Source organism: Malus sylvestris, chromosome 9 (assembly GCF_916048215.2).
Source record: "Malus sylvestris chromosome 9, drMalSylv7.2, whole genome shotgun sequence".
Classification (NCBI taxonomy): Eukaryota; Viridiplantae; Streptophyta; class Magnoliopsida; order Rosales; family Rosaceae; genus Malus; species Malus sylvestris.
In genome coordinates this window covers 15,805,673-15,819,973 of record NC_062268.1, presented here as the reverse complement: position 1 = coordinate 15,819,973, position 14,301 = coordinate 15,805,673, and the positions used below count along the sequence as shown (strand labels likewise).

General features: G+C 35.4%; 2 protein-coding genes across 4 annotated transcripts; both read left to right on the top strand.

Moving 5' to 3' along the window:
• The first annotated feature begins 5,887 nt into the window (after window positions 1-5,887).
• On the top strand, window positions 5,888-9,041 carry LOC126583799 (transcription factor MYB1-like). 2 transcript variants are annotated; one of them, XM_050248323.1, is made up of 4 exons: window positions 5,888-6,563; window positions 6,620-6,792; window positions 6,988-7,117; window positions 8,109-9,041. In XM_050248323.1, exons 2-4 carry the CDS (start codon window positions 6,657-6,659, stop codon window positions 8,701-8,703), a joined length of 861 nt encoding a protein of 286 aa, XP_050104280.1. In that variant the 5' UTR covers window positions 5,888-6,563; window positions 6,620-6,656; the 3' UTR covers window positions 8,704-9,041. The 2 variants fall into 2 exon arrangements, with proteins under 2 accessions (XP_050104280.1, XP_050104279.1); XM_050248322.1 differs by having other exon boundaries at window positions 5,888-6,792.
• A 2,195-nt stretch (window positions 9,042-11,236) lies between these two features.
• LOC126583802 (ubiquitin-like protein ATG12) lies at window positions 11,237-13,452 on the top strand. Of its 2 annotated transcripts, none has more exons than XM_050248325.1 (6): window positions 11,237-11,477; window positions 11,632-11,690; window positions 12,445-12,513; window positions 12,609-12,671; window positions 12,878-12,977; window positions 13,190-13,452. In XM_050248325.1, exons 1-5 carry the CDS (start codon window positions 11,441-11,443, stop codon window positions 12,935-12,937), a joined length of 288 nt encoding a protein of 95 aa, XP_050104282.1. In that variant the 5' UTR covers window positions 11,237-11,440; the 3' UTR covers window positions 12,938-12,977; window positions 13,190-13,452. The 2 variants fall into 2 exon arrangements, with proteins under 2 accessions (XP_050104282.1, XP_050104284.1); XM_050248327.1 differs by having other exon boundaries at window positions 12,878-12,981.
• The last annotated feature ends 849 nt before the right edge of the window (window positions 13,453-14,301 follow it).

Sequence of the window (14,301 nt, the reverse complement as noted above, 5' to 3'; positions counted from 1 at the left end):
CAGTGGTACTCAATTACCAACATATTGGCCCTGCTTCAGGGCCACAAACTCGTCTCTAAGTTGGAATTTTCCTTGGTAGAAACATTCTTTGTCTAAATTTAGATGCAGTCACCAAAATGTTCTTCTAAAAGGTCGATAAGTTATCTGTGAAACCTAAAACTTAAGAAAAGCTAACACATTTTTCATGATTCGACAAGGTGGCAAGATTCAACATTTAGGCTCAAGAATCAAGAATGCTTACATCACGCGGGTGATGAACACAATACTGCCCAAACTTATGCTCTAATACCAAACTGACACACCCCGACCTAGAATGCCCACTTGGACTCCGAATCGAGCTGTGTTGGCCGACACCTGGAAGGTTCGAAGCCATAAAGTGTAGTGATGTGGAAAACGTGTATAAATTTAAACCTTAAAGTGTCTAATTTTAAAAGTGCGCTTGTGAATGGGAATGAACTCATTTCACACGTGATGTCAGAGCATAAGTAAAGTACATTAAGGTAGGATGAGAATCATACCAACGAAGGTAATCTCAATACCAAGATTTTCCAAGGATCCTCGTCAACAAGAAAGCTCAGCTACTAAAACCTGGAGAGGCGAAAAACAAAGGTGATTGGGCGTAAAAACAAATCTTTGTAAAAACCTTTTCGAAAACATAGTAACCACTTGCTGTAAAACCAGTATAGTTTCCAAAATATACATACTACATATAGTATGAAAATACTTACCGTAGCCTTCAAAATCTCAAGAATTCATTACGGCACAATATCTCGTAAATAAGACATGACATCCATAATCACAAAATCTCACATAAGCAACATATCCTAATGGGTGCTCATCGATACATGCTGACACACGAGTTCATGCAGACGTATTCTGGCATGAACAGGAATAGGTGTAATCATAATATACGTTATAGTGCTACAATCATGTGAAGACTGGTGCTATTTGTGGTCACATACAAGTCGAAGTTACCTATTGCAACCTGTACGATAGGACTGGCACCTACTTGGATCTAAAGCGAACGTGAGGTGCAAATGTGAACATACACGTGAAAGACTGGCCCTAGCCCTGGGTGAGCACTAACACCAGGTGCAACAAACGATGAACAGATAATACAAATATAGTCATGCCATAGTGATTCGATAGTTCTTATCAACATACTAACATTCATAGCCATTGGTATAATTATGGCATCAAAGATTATAAGCATACCTATGCTTCCTATAAGATGTAGCATATTTCATAAATTCCTTAATTTTTCTAATTCTTATAAACTTTAGTCTAATCCAGGTGTACATGAGAAATTCTTTTTCAAATTCATAAATGGAAACTATCATTCTTATATATATACTATAAAAAGGAAAAGACTCATTCACCTGAAGTCCGCGCTACAACTCTCTAGCACGAATATCGAGGTGTCACAAGCGATCGTCCCCAAAAACAAATATCAAATCACGTCTCAGAATTCTTATCGATAGAACAGTAACTTACATAAAACACATCCCCAAGCACATTCTAGAATGATTTGTAACCTATTGACCAAAAGTCCACCGTTGGTCAAATGTCAACTGTAAGGTCCACAATCCTAAGTAACTCGATCTGGAAGATCCTCGCCTTGGATTTTGGATTCCTAACTTCCCAAGAGTTTCAATAAGCTTCTAGAACAACAACTTAAAGTTTCGGAACGATCCAACGGTCAGATCTCCGCCAAGAATGAAGATCTCAACAAGTAGAGCAAGTTTTATACCTATGGCCAAGTCCAATTTGGCCGGGAAAAGCTTCAAATCACCATGAACCAGCCTGAACTCTAGAATTTGGGTGTTCCTCAATTCGTCAAAATCATAGCTCTGCTTACCCCAAACTTGTTTGGGCTTTGATCCAGGCCTCAAGGAGAGTTTAACAAGGGTGGTTATCGATGGTAGCACCTGCAGAAACGACAGAATTGCCGCCGACACCCGTGAATCCCGTCGGGGAGTTTTCCACCAAATTAAAACCAACTTCCTTCTCATTTTGGTTGGAAATGGAAGAGGGAAGGCTAGGGAATTGTTTCTAGGTAGTGGTTTACCTTGATTTGCAGGAAGAATGACGAGAAAGTCGCCGGATTCCATGAATCCCAATAGGTCAGGTGGAAGAAAAAAACCGGGCAAGGGATCCGGTGTCCCTCCCCTCCCCTCCTTTCTCCTCTCCTTTCTCCTCTTTTCCTCTTTTATCATTGGCCGCCTTCTTCCTCTCTCATCTTCCCCTTGGCCGAATCTCTCTCCTTTATCTCCTAGAACTCTCCCCCCTTTTCTTTTCTTCTTTCCTTCTTTCATTCGTCCTTTTCCCTCAACTAATATTAAATAATAATGTAATAACAAAATAATGTTAAAATAATAATATAATAACTATAAGAAATATATAAAATAATAAATAGTAATCTTTACAAAAGTACTTTTCGGATTTGTAGTTCCGTAAAATCTTCATCGTAGCCCCAACTTCGATTATGCTTGCGCCTACGCATTCATACCGTCAAGTACTTCGTGAATACGGTAAGATAAAATAGTAACTTGCATGCGTCACTAAATGATGGTCAACTAAAGTCAATGATCTAGCCTCTAGGGCATTTTCGTCAATTCACTCTTTTGTCACATACATACGTTCCTTGCAAAAAAACCCTAGAGGTTCGGGCTTGAGAGATGGTTTACTTGAGTAAGCTTCTCCATTTTCAATCCCAACCAAACGTGTACATCATGCTAAAGATTAGAAGATGTTGGTTTTTTTTTTTCTAGAAGATTAGAATAGAGTAATATTATTTGTGTATATTCTTTTTTTAAGGGAAATGTTTACCTCTAATTATATATACATATAGGGAATTGTTATTAGAACTCCAAAATTCTCATTCCACACTCCTAACTTTCTATATTTGGAAAGAAAAATACACTTGTGAGGAGCGTATAATGAGATTTTTGGAGTGTCAATAACACTTCCATATATATATATATATATATATATATATATATATATATATATATATATATATATATATATATATATATATATGTATGTTAAGGGTTATTTTAGGAATAATAGTGAGTAGGAAAATAATTTTTTTATTTTTTAACTTTTTATAGTGGGTGTAAATATAACGTGGGTGAGAAAATAAAACAACAGGGTGTGTCATAGCTTGTCCCGAATGTATATATTAGTTTGTCGTTGATAGCGTGGAAATGACGATTTTACCCTTGAGTGTTGAGTTGTGTGTGTGTAAATGGGCTATGAAATTGGACCAATCATTTTAGGTCCTAATCATTTGGATTTAATTAAGACTTAGATTTTCCTTGTTTTTGGTTGGTGACCCAAGTTGGACCACAAACACACCCATACTAACCCGTTGACCCTCTCTCCTTCTCTCCCTCTCGGATTTTTTCCCATTTTTCGTACAAGTGTACGGTCAACCTCTCAACGAGCTTCACCAGTCACGGATCAAGGCTGTGAAGGTGACTTTCTTACTCCTTGCGAGCTCAAGAACTCATCAATACCCTTAGTGGGTTTTAAGTGGTTTTGAGACTTAAGAAGGTAATATTTTTACTTTACTAGCACATTGGATCAATTTTGGAGTGGTTTTAACGTTAGAACACTCGGGTTTATCGAGTTGCAAATTTGGCCGATTTTCATAAGATTTTTTCGGCGAGTTTCCGTTGATTTTAGGACCATTGAAAGGTACGATCATGTTCTACTTGTTGAGGGCTTCATTTTGGTATAAAATTTGTGAAATTTGGTGTAGAAATGAGAAAGATATTGAAGTTTAAAGTTTTTTCCAGAATCCGACGATAGCAGCGGTAGCCGGTACTGGACTTCGGCGAACCAAGGAAGAAGGAAGGGAATATTCAGTCAAAGTTGATGGAATATTCTTACTGCATCAGGTATCTTTAACGGTATATTCTAATATTTAACAGAATATTCCCTAACGATGTTAGGGAATCCGTCAGTGTGCCAGGCAAGTGCCTGCGCGTGGGTGGGGCGAGGCGTCTGGCCATGCCTTGGCCAGCACATGAGGGCGCGTGGGACATCGAAATTTTTTTCTAAAAATATAGGGATGTTTGTGGGGTTGAGTAGGTCACAGTGGTATATTCAAAAACCCCATTTGAGCAATGTATGAGAAGTGATTACCTAGTTTTGTTTATGTGCTTAAAAAATAACGTTTAAATAGTTGTTTCGCATATAGGTGAGACTTATTTTGAGGACGAGTGTAGTCAAGCAAGGCTTGGGGGTTACGACCTTTCCACATATCAGTGAGTGGGCTTTTGGTTTTCAGTATATATATATTTATTTATTTATTTCCCAGAAAACTTAATTAAATGGTTTTGATATTTTGAAATGCCATGTCAAATACTCTTTATGTTTAATTGTGCATTATTATAGTTACATACATATTGTTGCTCGACACTGTGGACGCTTAGGTAAGTTTCAGGTGAGTATATTGATGGTAGTGAGTACATTAGTGCTGAGATATATTTCGAGCTTATTATCCTGCACCCCGGTATTAGTACTCTGACCGAGGACAGGAACTAGCCTTCACGTGATCGTTCACCTCCCGCACCACATGCTCACCTTAGATCCAACGTAGGTGTCAGCCTGTCGTACAAACCACTTCAGGTGGTTCCGACTCGTAGGTGACTTGCGATACTTTGCACAGCCTTCACGTGATCGTAGCACTTGAGCGTATTTATTTACACCCAGCCTGTCATACATACCACTTTAGGTGGTTCCGACTTGTATGCAGAGAACTAGTTGATGAGTTATAGACCCAGCCATACAGGTCACGTTATGTGACTCCGGCTTGCAAACTATTTCATATTGATTGATTTCACCTGGCTTACTTATTTCTTTCTGAGATTTGACATGGTATATTTGGTGGATTTGCTATTTTGAATATAATTTTGAGATATAATCGTATATGCTATTTTTTGGGAATTATACAAGTTTTACGGTGAGGGGTTACTACTTTTGATAAATGAAATGGTTTTGAAAAACTTTGTTTTTTCCCACTCACCTCTGTTTTGCGTCCCTCCAGGTTTTAGGTAGGAGTTCTCGTTGGTGGCTCACGAGGAATTCACGGCAGCTCTGACAGATTATCACTAATGTAGGACCATCTTTGGTATTGTATAATTTGTAACTATCCTACTGGACTGCACCTAGGATACCTACGCTCTGGTTATGTGTAGTCACACTTATTCTCGTCTTTCACCTTATATTATCTAGTGTCTTAGTCAGTTTGGTTTCTATTTATTCGCAATTCTTTATATCGTTATTCTTCCGCACTGCGCCCATAGCTACGTCACCCTCACGTGACGGTCAGCATGCCTCGATCTAGGTCGGGATGTGTCAGGGTGGATCTAGCAACTCTCTTTTATTATGTTCTAAAATTTGTTCCATTTTTCCTATATTATCTTATGCATCACAAACTCACCAATGCACTGGGTGGGCAATGATTGATTTTTTAATGTAAAAATGTGATTTTTCATTAAAATAAATATTACCATGAATTTTTCGTTAAAGTTTCAAAAGAAAACTCTGGATAACTTTTAAAATTCAATGATAGAGTTCAAAAAACCGGATCACACGTTTAAACAATAATTTATTGTACCAATTTGAAAACGCAACCAATCACAAAAAACATAAATTATCTTTTTCAAATGACCATCAAACGTTCATGAACTTCACATGCCCTAAATGATGTCATGCATGATGTGGTCAAATTGTGTGGTTGAGAATGGCGACCATTTATACAGTGAAACAAAGGGAGATGCGGCCACTCCCCATTAAAGGGATGAACAGGCCCATGCTTCCCAATTCAAACACCAATGCACACTCTTCCAAAAAAAAAAAAAAAAAAAAAACACCAATGCACACATGAATAAGGATGTTCCGCACATGTTGGGGAGCTGTTTTTTGTTTCTTTTTCAACCAACTTTCAAGGGCGAGTGAGAAAGTTAGTTACCATTAAGCAGCCCATGAGAGGCATTCAGGTCAATCGAATTTATATATGCTTATTTTATTAATTTTTATTTATTATTTTTATCGGGATTTAACGGTCCTTTCAGCTGTAGGAAAATGAAATGCGGATGGAAAGGTATCATTCATGATCACCACTCATAATTACAGAAATGCAGGCATACATAATAATTGAGCGTATGCACAATTTAATATCTTTACTTATCTTGTACTATATAAATAGTTTAATATATTTTAATACTAGCAAAAATGTTAGGCAAAAACAAGGTTCCCTAAATCACATGCAACCTACACACTTGAATCATGACCCTTCTTTTTCTTTATGCGTCGGAATATTTTAAGATCCAATTGCCCTTAATGATATTGTGAATCGGTTCCCCTCCCAAAAAAAAATTATGCATGCCTCAGTATATACATATATATATATATATATATATATATATATATATATATATATATTGAGTCTTCCACGCTCTCATGATCTACCCAGAATAAGTCGGTCATTAGTATTGCCACTAGAGAGCCACACTGAGAGAGAGAGAGAGAGAGAGAGAGAGAGAGAGAGAGAGAGAGAGAGAGAGAGAGAGAGAGAGAGAGGGAGAGAGAGAGAGAGAGAGAGAGATTTTAGGGTTCCTTAATTCTATAGGGGCGGCTTATAGATGGGAAGGAGTCCTTGTTGTTCAAAGGATGAGGGGTTGAATAGAGGAGCATGGACAGCTATGGAAGACAAAGTACTGACTGAATATATCGGAAATCATGGTGAAGGGAAATGGAGAAACCTTCCCAAAAGAGCAGGTGAGATACAACCATACATATATCTGCGTGTGTGTCACTCATGAACCCTTTCTTACTAGGGGTCTCGTTCCACTATAGCAAAATTTGCACAATTAAAACATATAATTGTGACAAACAGTTGTTCATTCCCTGTACGTATATGTTTCAAAAGAAAATGTAGATCACGTAACGACATTTCATATATGGGTTTTTCAGGGCTCAAGAGATGTGGCAAAAGTTGCAGGCTGCGATGGTTGAACTACCTAAGACCTGACATCAAGAGAGGAAACATCACTCGTGATGAAGAAGAGCTCATCATCAGGCTTCACAAGCTCCTGGGCAACAGGTAATTATTATTTTTTTTTTTTTTTGGGGGGGTGTTTATAATTAGGGAGACTTTGGATACGGTCCCTAGTTATGAATAGTCTTTGACTGAAACCTTGTTGGTTTTCAATTTTTGATCCAAGTCCCTGAAATTAATTGATAATTTATTTCTATGTACGTTACTATATTTTTTAAATTAAAAATTAAAATTTATAGTTGTTTATAGTAATGAGATTTTAAATAAAAAACCATAATTTGTGGGATTAAAAATATTAAAATATAAATATACTATTGTGTGTGTGTGTAAACATGGGTACATTCATAAAAAATAACCAAAAAATTATTGTATCAAAACATGGATACATTCTTCAAAATGGGTACATTTAGCAAAAATAAAAATGGGTACAAATAAATAAAAAAATATGGGTACAATACAAATAAAACTTTAAAAAATATGGGCACAAAAAGAAATTAATATATGGGTACAAATTAAAACTGAAAGGAAAATTGGTACAAATTAAAAAAGGGTTGCAAATTAAAAATGGGTACAAACTAAAAATAAAAATATATGATAAAAAATTTAGCCATAAATATAAATATACTAATTGTAATATTTTTAATATTAAATGAATATATTTAGAAATAAAAAATATTTTATTATTGAAATAATTAATGATATTATTAATACAAAGGACCTTGATCAAAAATTGAAAAGTAATAAGGTTTTAATCAATAGAGTAGTAAAAATAAGGATGAAAACCTAATTACTCCTTAACAAAAATTGTGCGAGTTTTTCTTCGTATTAGTCTGGAATACACGAATTTAAATTTTGACCGTCAATGAGAATTTACTAAACTTTGACTTTCAATTGAAATGTCTCAACGTGAAATAACATAATGTATTGAGGTTTTTTATTTTTGTCGACTCATTTTGAGTTAGGTTCTCTACTTTGGTAATTTCGGATCCACTGCCCTTATATTATAAAATTTTTTAAAATTATCTTATCTGTGCAGATGGTCTTTGATAGCTGGAAGGCTTCCAGGCCGAACAGACAATGAAATCAAGAATTATTGGAACACTACAATTGGAAAGAGAATTCAAGTTGAAGGTCGCTCATGTTCTGATGGAAATCGTAGACCAACCCAAGAAAAACCAAAACCTACGCTGTCACCTAAACCTAGTACAAATATTTCATGCACCAAAGTGGTCAGAACCAAAGCATCAAGGTGCACAAAAGTGGTCTTGCCCCATGAGTCCCAAAAGTTTGGTTACAGTACTGAACAAGTGGTCAATGCAGCACCAACACTAAACCAGGCGGTGAATAATCCAATGGTGGGGATTGATGAACCTTTGTTACCAATGTCATTTTTGGACGATGAAAACAATAATTCGTGTGAGTTTTTGGTGGATTTTAAGATGGACGAGAATTTTCTATCCGATTTTCTTAATGTCGATTTCTCTGTGCTCTATAACAATGAGGGAGCTGGTAAAGCTGCTGCTGCTGCTACCACTGAAGACACGAGTAATAAGTTGCATGGCCCAGATCTCCGATCATCCAAAGCTCCTATCATTGAATCTGAATTGGACTGCTGGCTCGTAGATAATTAATACAGATCATTAATCAAATAATATATCTTAGTTCAACCTTCAAAACCCTAATTAGCTTATTATATGCATAATTCCCTATTAATTATGAGAAAAATACTTGTAATTATTGTGTCTATGTTTGTGTACGTGTGACGATGATGATGTTGACTTTGATTATCTGGTAGTCAATGGGAACAACGGCCCAAGTTTTTGATCATTGAGAAGTCTAGCTACTATATTTTATGGTGATCTACAGTAGGAGGCTGTGTAAAAAAATAATTCCTCAGAATTCTCTCTCTCTACTGTATGTAGTTGTTTGTTGCAATAAAATCAATGAAAGAAATGGGCCAGTTTTAATTTATTCAAGTTGTCACATCTTCTTCTCCTTCCATTTCATTAACGTAAGACTAACAATTTTATACCTATTATACATATGGTGCTTTACCACAATGGCGATATACATATTATACTATGGTGCTTTACCGCATTAGCGAAAAATAATTGTCACTACAGAAAAAAAAAATTATTACAAGATGAAAAAGCTTCATTAATCAATTAAAAAAATAATTGCATATAAAAAATATTAAATACGAAGATTAAAAAAATTATATTGTAAAATTGAAACTAAGTATATACAACTAAAAAAAATTGTTCGTTCAAATATATTACATAAAAAAAAAAGGAATTGTACACGTTCAAAAATCTCTTGGGCCTGAGTTTGATTATTTAGCCCACTCAAGGTCTTTCACAACCAAATAATCAAGAGGGCTAATGTTGCTGCCCAAAAATGTCACATGCAAACTTGACCAAGCCTTGAAGCCCAATTGTCATGCAAGTCTCTATTCAAGCCCAAATATAATGCAAAGGTGCGGGATTGAGGAAGAAATATATTTACGAACATGCCATGCTACGGTAATTAGACCGGATTACGCCATGCCTATTTATCACGCTAATCACTATTCATGCTAAGATAAGCCCAAGTCACATGAATTGTGGTGTGGATGGTTACAGGAGTTCATTGGGCCTATGTGGAGTCAAGATTATAAAAGACTTTGGGTTGCTTGGGAGCCAAAAGTCCAAGCCCATAACCTTTGTATTCCACGTGGGTAAGTTTGAGAGATAACTAGCCTAGTTTGCCTCTTTCCCTAGCAAGCCAACCTCTTAGTTAGGACTAAACTAGATTCCAACATTAAATGCACTCTAAGCTCAGCAAGTCAGGCATTTAATGATTTCCCTTCCTTGCTTGCACAAACAATCAACGAGTGAAAACTATGAGGCGCGTTGCCTAAAGTAGCGCCTACGAAACGCTAGCCCAAGAAAGCCGTGCCTCGGGAAGAAGCAGAATGCAGGTTTTAACAGTACAGATAACTTACAACAAAAGAGAAATAGTATAAGAGTTAGGGAGAAAGGAAGGGGAAGACCAAGCCACAAAAGGAGATCCCCTTGAAGCCTAGAGAAGAACCCTTCACTTACAAAAGGAAGGGGAGAGCCATTAAGCAAGGAAATGGAGAACAGAGACAGAACCAAGAAATACCACATAAGAAATTCCACATCATGCCTCACTTGAGCAAGCCATTATTTACTTAATCATGTCATCTTCGAGGCATCTATCTAACCGGGATATTTCCTAAGACAAGCTAACTCCTTCGAGATATTCTGGGACTTAGTACGAAACCAAACCAAGGGAGATAAGAGGACATTCTCAAAGCTCAAATCCACATCAACCTAAAAGTTCCCCAACAGTTGCTTTTGTCAGAAATGATTGGTATTTAAAATGAAAATTTTAAAAATGTCAAACACTATTTAGATGAAATATAAGAGTTTCTCCGATATTTAATTGATATGCTAGAAATATCGAAGAAATCTATAAAATTTAGCAAAAATTTAAAAAAATTTCCGATACATAGTGAATTTAGACTTCACCCTCCTCTTCATATCTTTTTCTGAATTTTCGAACATCAACCATATTGAAGAAATTTCAAACACTGCCAATAGCATACCTATATTAAAATATAGTAATTATTTATTTATTGTCAGAATATTATAATTAATTAATTAATGTGTCCAAGCCAATGAACCAAACTTAAAGAGTAAATTGTACAAATGGTCCCTCAACTTTAATCAAATTGGAGCAATGGTCCCTCAACTAAAAATCCATTACCATTGGTCCCTCAACTTATCAAAATGTGTAGCTATAGTCCTTTTCATCAATTTTGTCAAAATTTTGTCAAAATAAGCTATGTTGGAATGACTATTTATATAATTAGGGTCCCTTAACTCATCAAAGTGTATAATTATGGTTCTTTTCGTCAACTATGTCAAAAAATTTGTTAAAACGAGTTATATTAGAAGGACCATTGCTACAATTGGGTTAAAGTTAAAGGACCATTTCTCCACTTGAATTAAAGTTCAGGGACCAATGGTAATGGACTTTTAGTTGAGGGACCATAGCTGCACGTTTTGATAAGTTGAGGGACCAAAGGTAATGGATTTTTAGTTAAGGGACCATTGCTCCAATTTGATTAAAGTTGAGGGACCATTTGTACAATTTACTCAAACTTAAACAGATCGGGCCGAGTCGACGAAGCTCCAAATCCAATAGAAACTGTATCGGTTCTAGGAAAGCCTCTTTGAAACCCCATTTCTCAAATTCCGGTCCCAACAGAATCGAATTGAAACTCCCATTTTTTTGACAAAGTTCAATTGAATTAAACTCAATTACCATATATTTGAGGCGTTCGATCGGAGATCGTCTGCAATGGCTACCACGGAGTCTCCGGGTGCTGTTAAAAAAGGTGAGACTTTTGGATTTCTTACGAAAACCCATTAATTCTCAATGATTAATTGGGGTTTTAAATCCTTTTAAACTGTTTTGATCAGTTTAGATATTGGGTTTTCTGTTCTTTGATCGATGGTGTTTTTATTTTCTGGGTTTATAATTTTGTGCAGTGGTTGTTCATCTGAGAGCTACTGGTGATGCTCCTATACTCAAGCAATCCAAATTCAAGGTATTCCTTTTTGTGGTTACAGACTTACAGTAGTGTTCATGAATCTTGAAATTGTATTCCAATTTATTTTATCATGGTTTATGATGAAGATTTTTTGTTTCAATAACATTGTTGGAATTCTTTAGATTTGTTTAGGGCATTTGTATTTGCACTGCTGATTTATATGAGCTTCTATATAGAAATCTGATTCGGTATGATCTCCATATGGGATGTTGAAAGTGAAATTAACCCTTTACTTTCTATGAAATTTTAGATTTCAATCACTACGTTTGAGCCCTGCTTCTTTTAATTTTACTTTTTTGTCTCTGGTTTTATGTTTGTTGCTCTTGCTTGATTACCAATCTGGTAGTTCTTTCTATGAATTGAGACATGCTAGAATTCTGGTTAATTCATAGATCTCTAGCCATACTTAATAGCCTTAGGCATGTGAATGTGATAAAAGAGTAAGTTTTAGCCATATCGGTACAATGACAGGAAAGGATTAATTTTGCATACCGTATTGAATGAAAGTTTGTAGTATAATGGAATATATCTTGAATGATACTTAATGATGGGAGTTGATGCATTTTCATCTGTCTTGCATTGTCTCTGCAATGGATTAAAAGAAACAATAGATATTATGTCGGGACATCTAAATTCAAACAGCTGCTTTTTACCTCTTCTAGAAATCTTGTGCCACTGGCACTTGAAATTTTTTTTTCTGTTTTGTTAGTTTTGTAATGGGATATGAAACTCAGTTCTCCTCAATGGATAGATTCTTGGAACCGACAAGTTTGCTAAAGTGATTGAGTTTCTACGAAGGCAACTTCACAAGGAGACCTTGGTAAATGATAAATGATCTCATCATTGTATCCTTAGATAATTGTAGTAGTAGTCGATAAGTTTTGGTGTCCTAATCTCATCTTCCCGGTTTTGCAGTTTGTATATGTAAACAGTGCATTCTCGCCAAACCCAGATGAATTGGTGATTGATCTGTATAATGTAAGTTTGTATAACTCAAGAAATATTATTATAACTTGATTTTTAAAGTTGTGTGGTTCAGTTTATCAGTTCCAAAATCTTTTGGTGGAGGGAAGTGATAAATTGCATCATTTGTTAAGTGTGGTTAAGATTCTAGTGATGTGTTATGCTCAACCTGTTTAGGATAAATGCAGGATTCTACTAACTTGTCTTTATCAACATTGCAGAATTTTGGTTTTGATGGTAAACTGGTGGTTAACTATGCTTGCTCCATGGCATGGGGCTGACACTCAGGTTCGGGCTGGCACAAATATAACTATTCTTAATGTAAGTAAGTATGCAGTTTATGCATCAGTTCGGAATTACTTTTCTGTATTTTTTTTTCTTAATAAGTATTTTATTTATCTCGATATTATTAGATATGTCCTCGGGATACAATACCAAATTAGCCTGAACAATCACTTCTCTTCCTCTCCCAAAAGATAATGATCTTTTGAGTGTTCTTTGATCACTGACTTATATGAGCGCTGCTTGTTCAGGTGAACACAAAAGAGTTCATTCTGCACAAGCAAAGGGAACGTGAGTTTTCGTCAATTGAAACTTCTGAGCAGGTGGAGATACGGTAGAAAAGACCATAGTTCAAAACCTTTTCTTTTTGTATATATGCTATGATTTTCTATTGGTAGGGATGTAACTTTTGTTAGTTCTCCATCAATATCCAAAGATGTAATGTCAAAACTGGATTCATACTGTTACTGTTCATCAACTACCTTTATTCCATATTCGAAAGTATTTTTGTCGATCTAAGAGCATCCTGAAGTGATGCTGCAAAACAACCAAAACTATATTTTTTAAGAGTCGAACTCAAAAAATTCATCTTCAATTCAAGAGTCAATCTGGAGAAAAATAAGAGAGAAGGTTGTTTTAGAAAATAAGTGGATTGGGTTTTGAATTGCCTTCATAGTTGGAATGAGTTTGAACAAGAATGGTTGTTCACATTTTGACTTCTGAAGTAAACGTTTCGATTCGAATTTAATCAAAGTTTCTATATCGTTTGGAAAGAAAAAAATATATAATCAAAGTTTGCTAACAGATAATGTTGTTGGAGATAAAAAGCTAATTTGAGTAAGTTAAATGGTTTTTAATTACAATATTCACTTGCTAGTTTAAAAGCATCTCTAAAAAGATAAGTTACTACTTCTTCAAGTTAGCAAATTGGGATTCACAATGTATTTTATTCAAAAGTATTGTTTAATAAATAGTATGAAAATAAAATTTGGGGTCTCATAAGATAAGATAAAGTTAAGATATGAATATTTTCAAGTGAGATGAAATTTAAGGAGTTGGTTGAAAAGTGAGTTGAGTTAATACATTTTTAAATAGCATAAAAGTGTCAAATGAGTATGCAAAGGACTTTTAGAGAAAAAAATTGCTGCTATTAGTGATAATTTGGACATTTTGAGATCGACGTCCAACCAGCTAATGGATACAAGTGGGAGAAAGATATTTAGAGATTTCTGTATAGCAGGGGCTTAATGGCAATGGTCCTAAAAATTGATGGAAATTTTGTATTTTTCCTTTGGTTTGGGATAGGTGAATTACTTGGTCTCTGAATTTCAAACTAAATTGAGCAGTGGCTAAAAACTCAGTG

What these genes read in the sequence shown, in the direction of transcription:
- LOC126583799 (XM_050248323.1), top strand. Translation starts at nt 6,657, where the DNA reads ATGGGAAGGAGTCCTTGTTGTTCAAAGGATGAGGGGTTGAATAGAGGA. An exon ending in AAACCTTCCCAAAAGAGCAG is followed by an intron (nt 6,793 to 6,987) that starts GTGAGATACAAC and finishes TGGGTTTTTCAG; the next exon opens with GGCTCAAGAGATGTGGCAAA. An exon ending in CACAAGCTCCTGGGCAACAG is followed by an intron (nt 7,118 to 8,108) that starts GTAATTATTATT and finishes TTATCTGTGCAG; the next exon opens with ATGGTCTTTGATAGCTGGAA.
- LOC126583802 (XM_050248325.1), top strand. Translation starts at nt 11,441, where the DNA reads ATGGCTACCACGGAGTCTCCGGGTGCTGTTAAAAAAG. An exon ending in TCCGGGTGCTGTTAAAAAAG is followed by an intron (nt 11,478 to 11,631) that starts GTGAGACTTTTG and finishes AATTTTGTGCAG; the next exon opens with TGGTTGTTCATCTGAGAGCT. An exon ending in AACTTCACAAGGAGACCTTG is followed by an intron (nt 12,514 to 12,608) that starts GTAAATGATAAA and finishes CCGGTTTTGCAG; the next exon opens with TTTGTATATGTAAACAGTGC.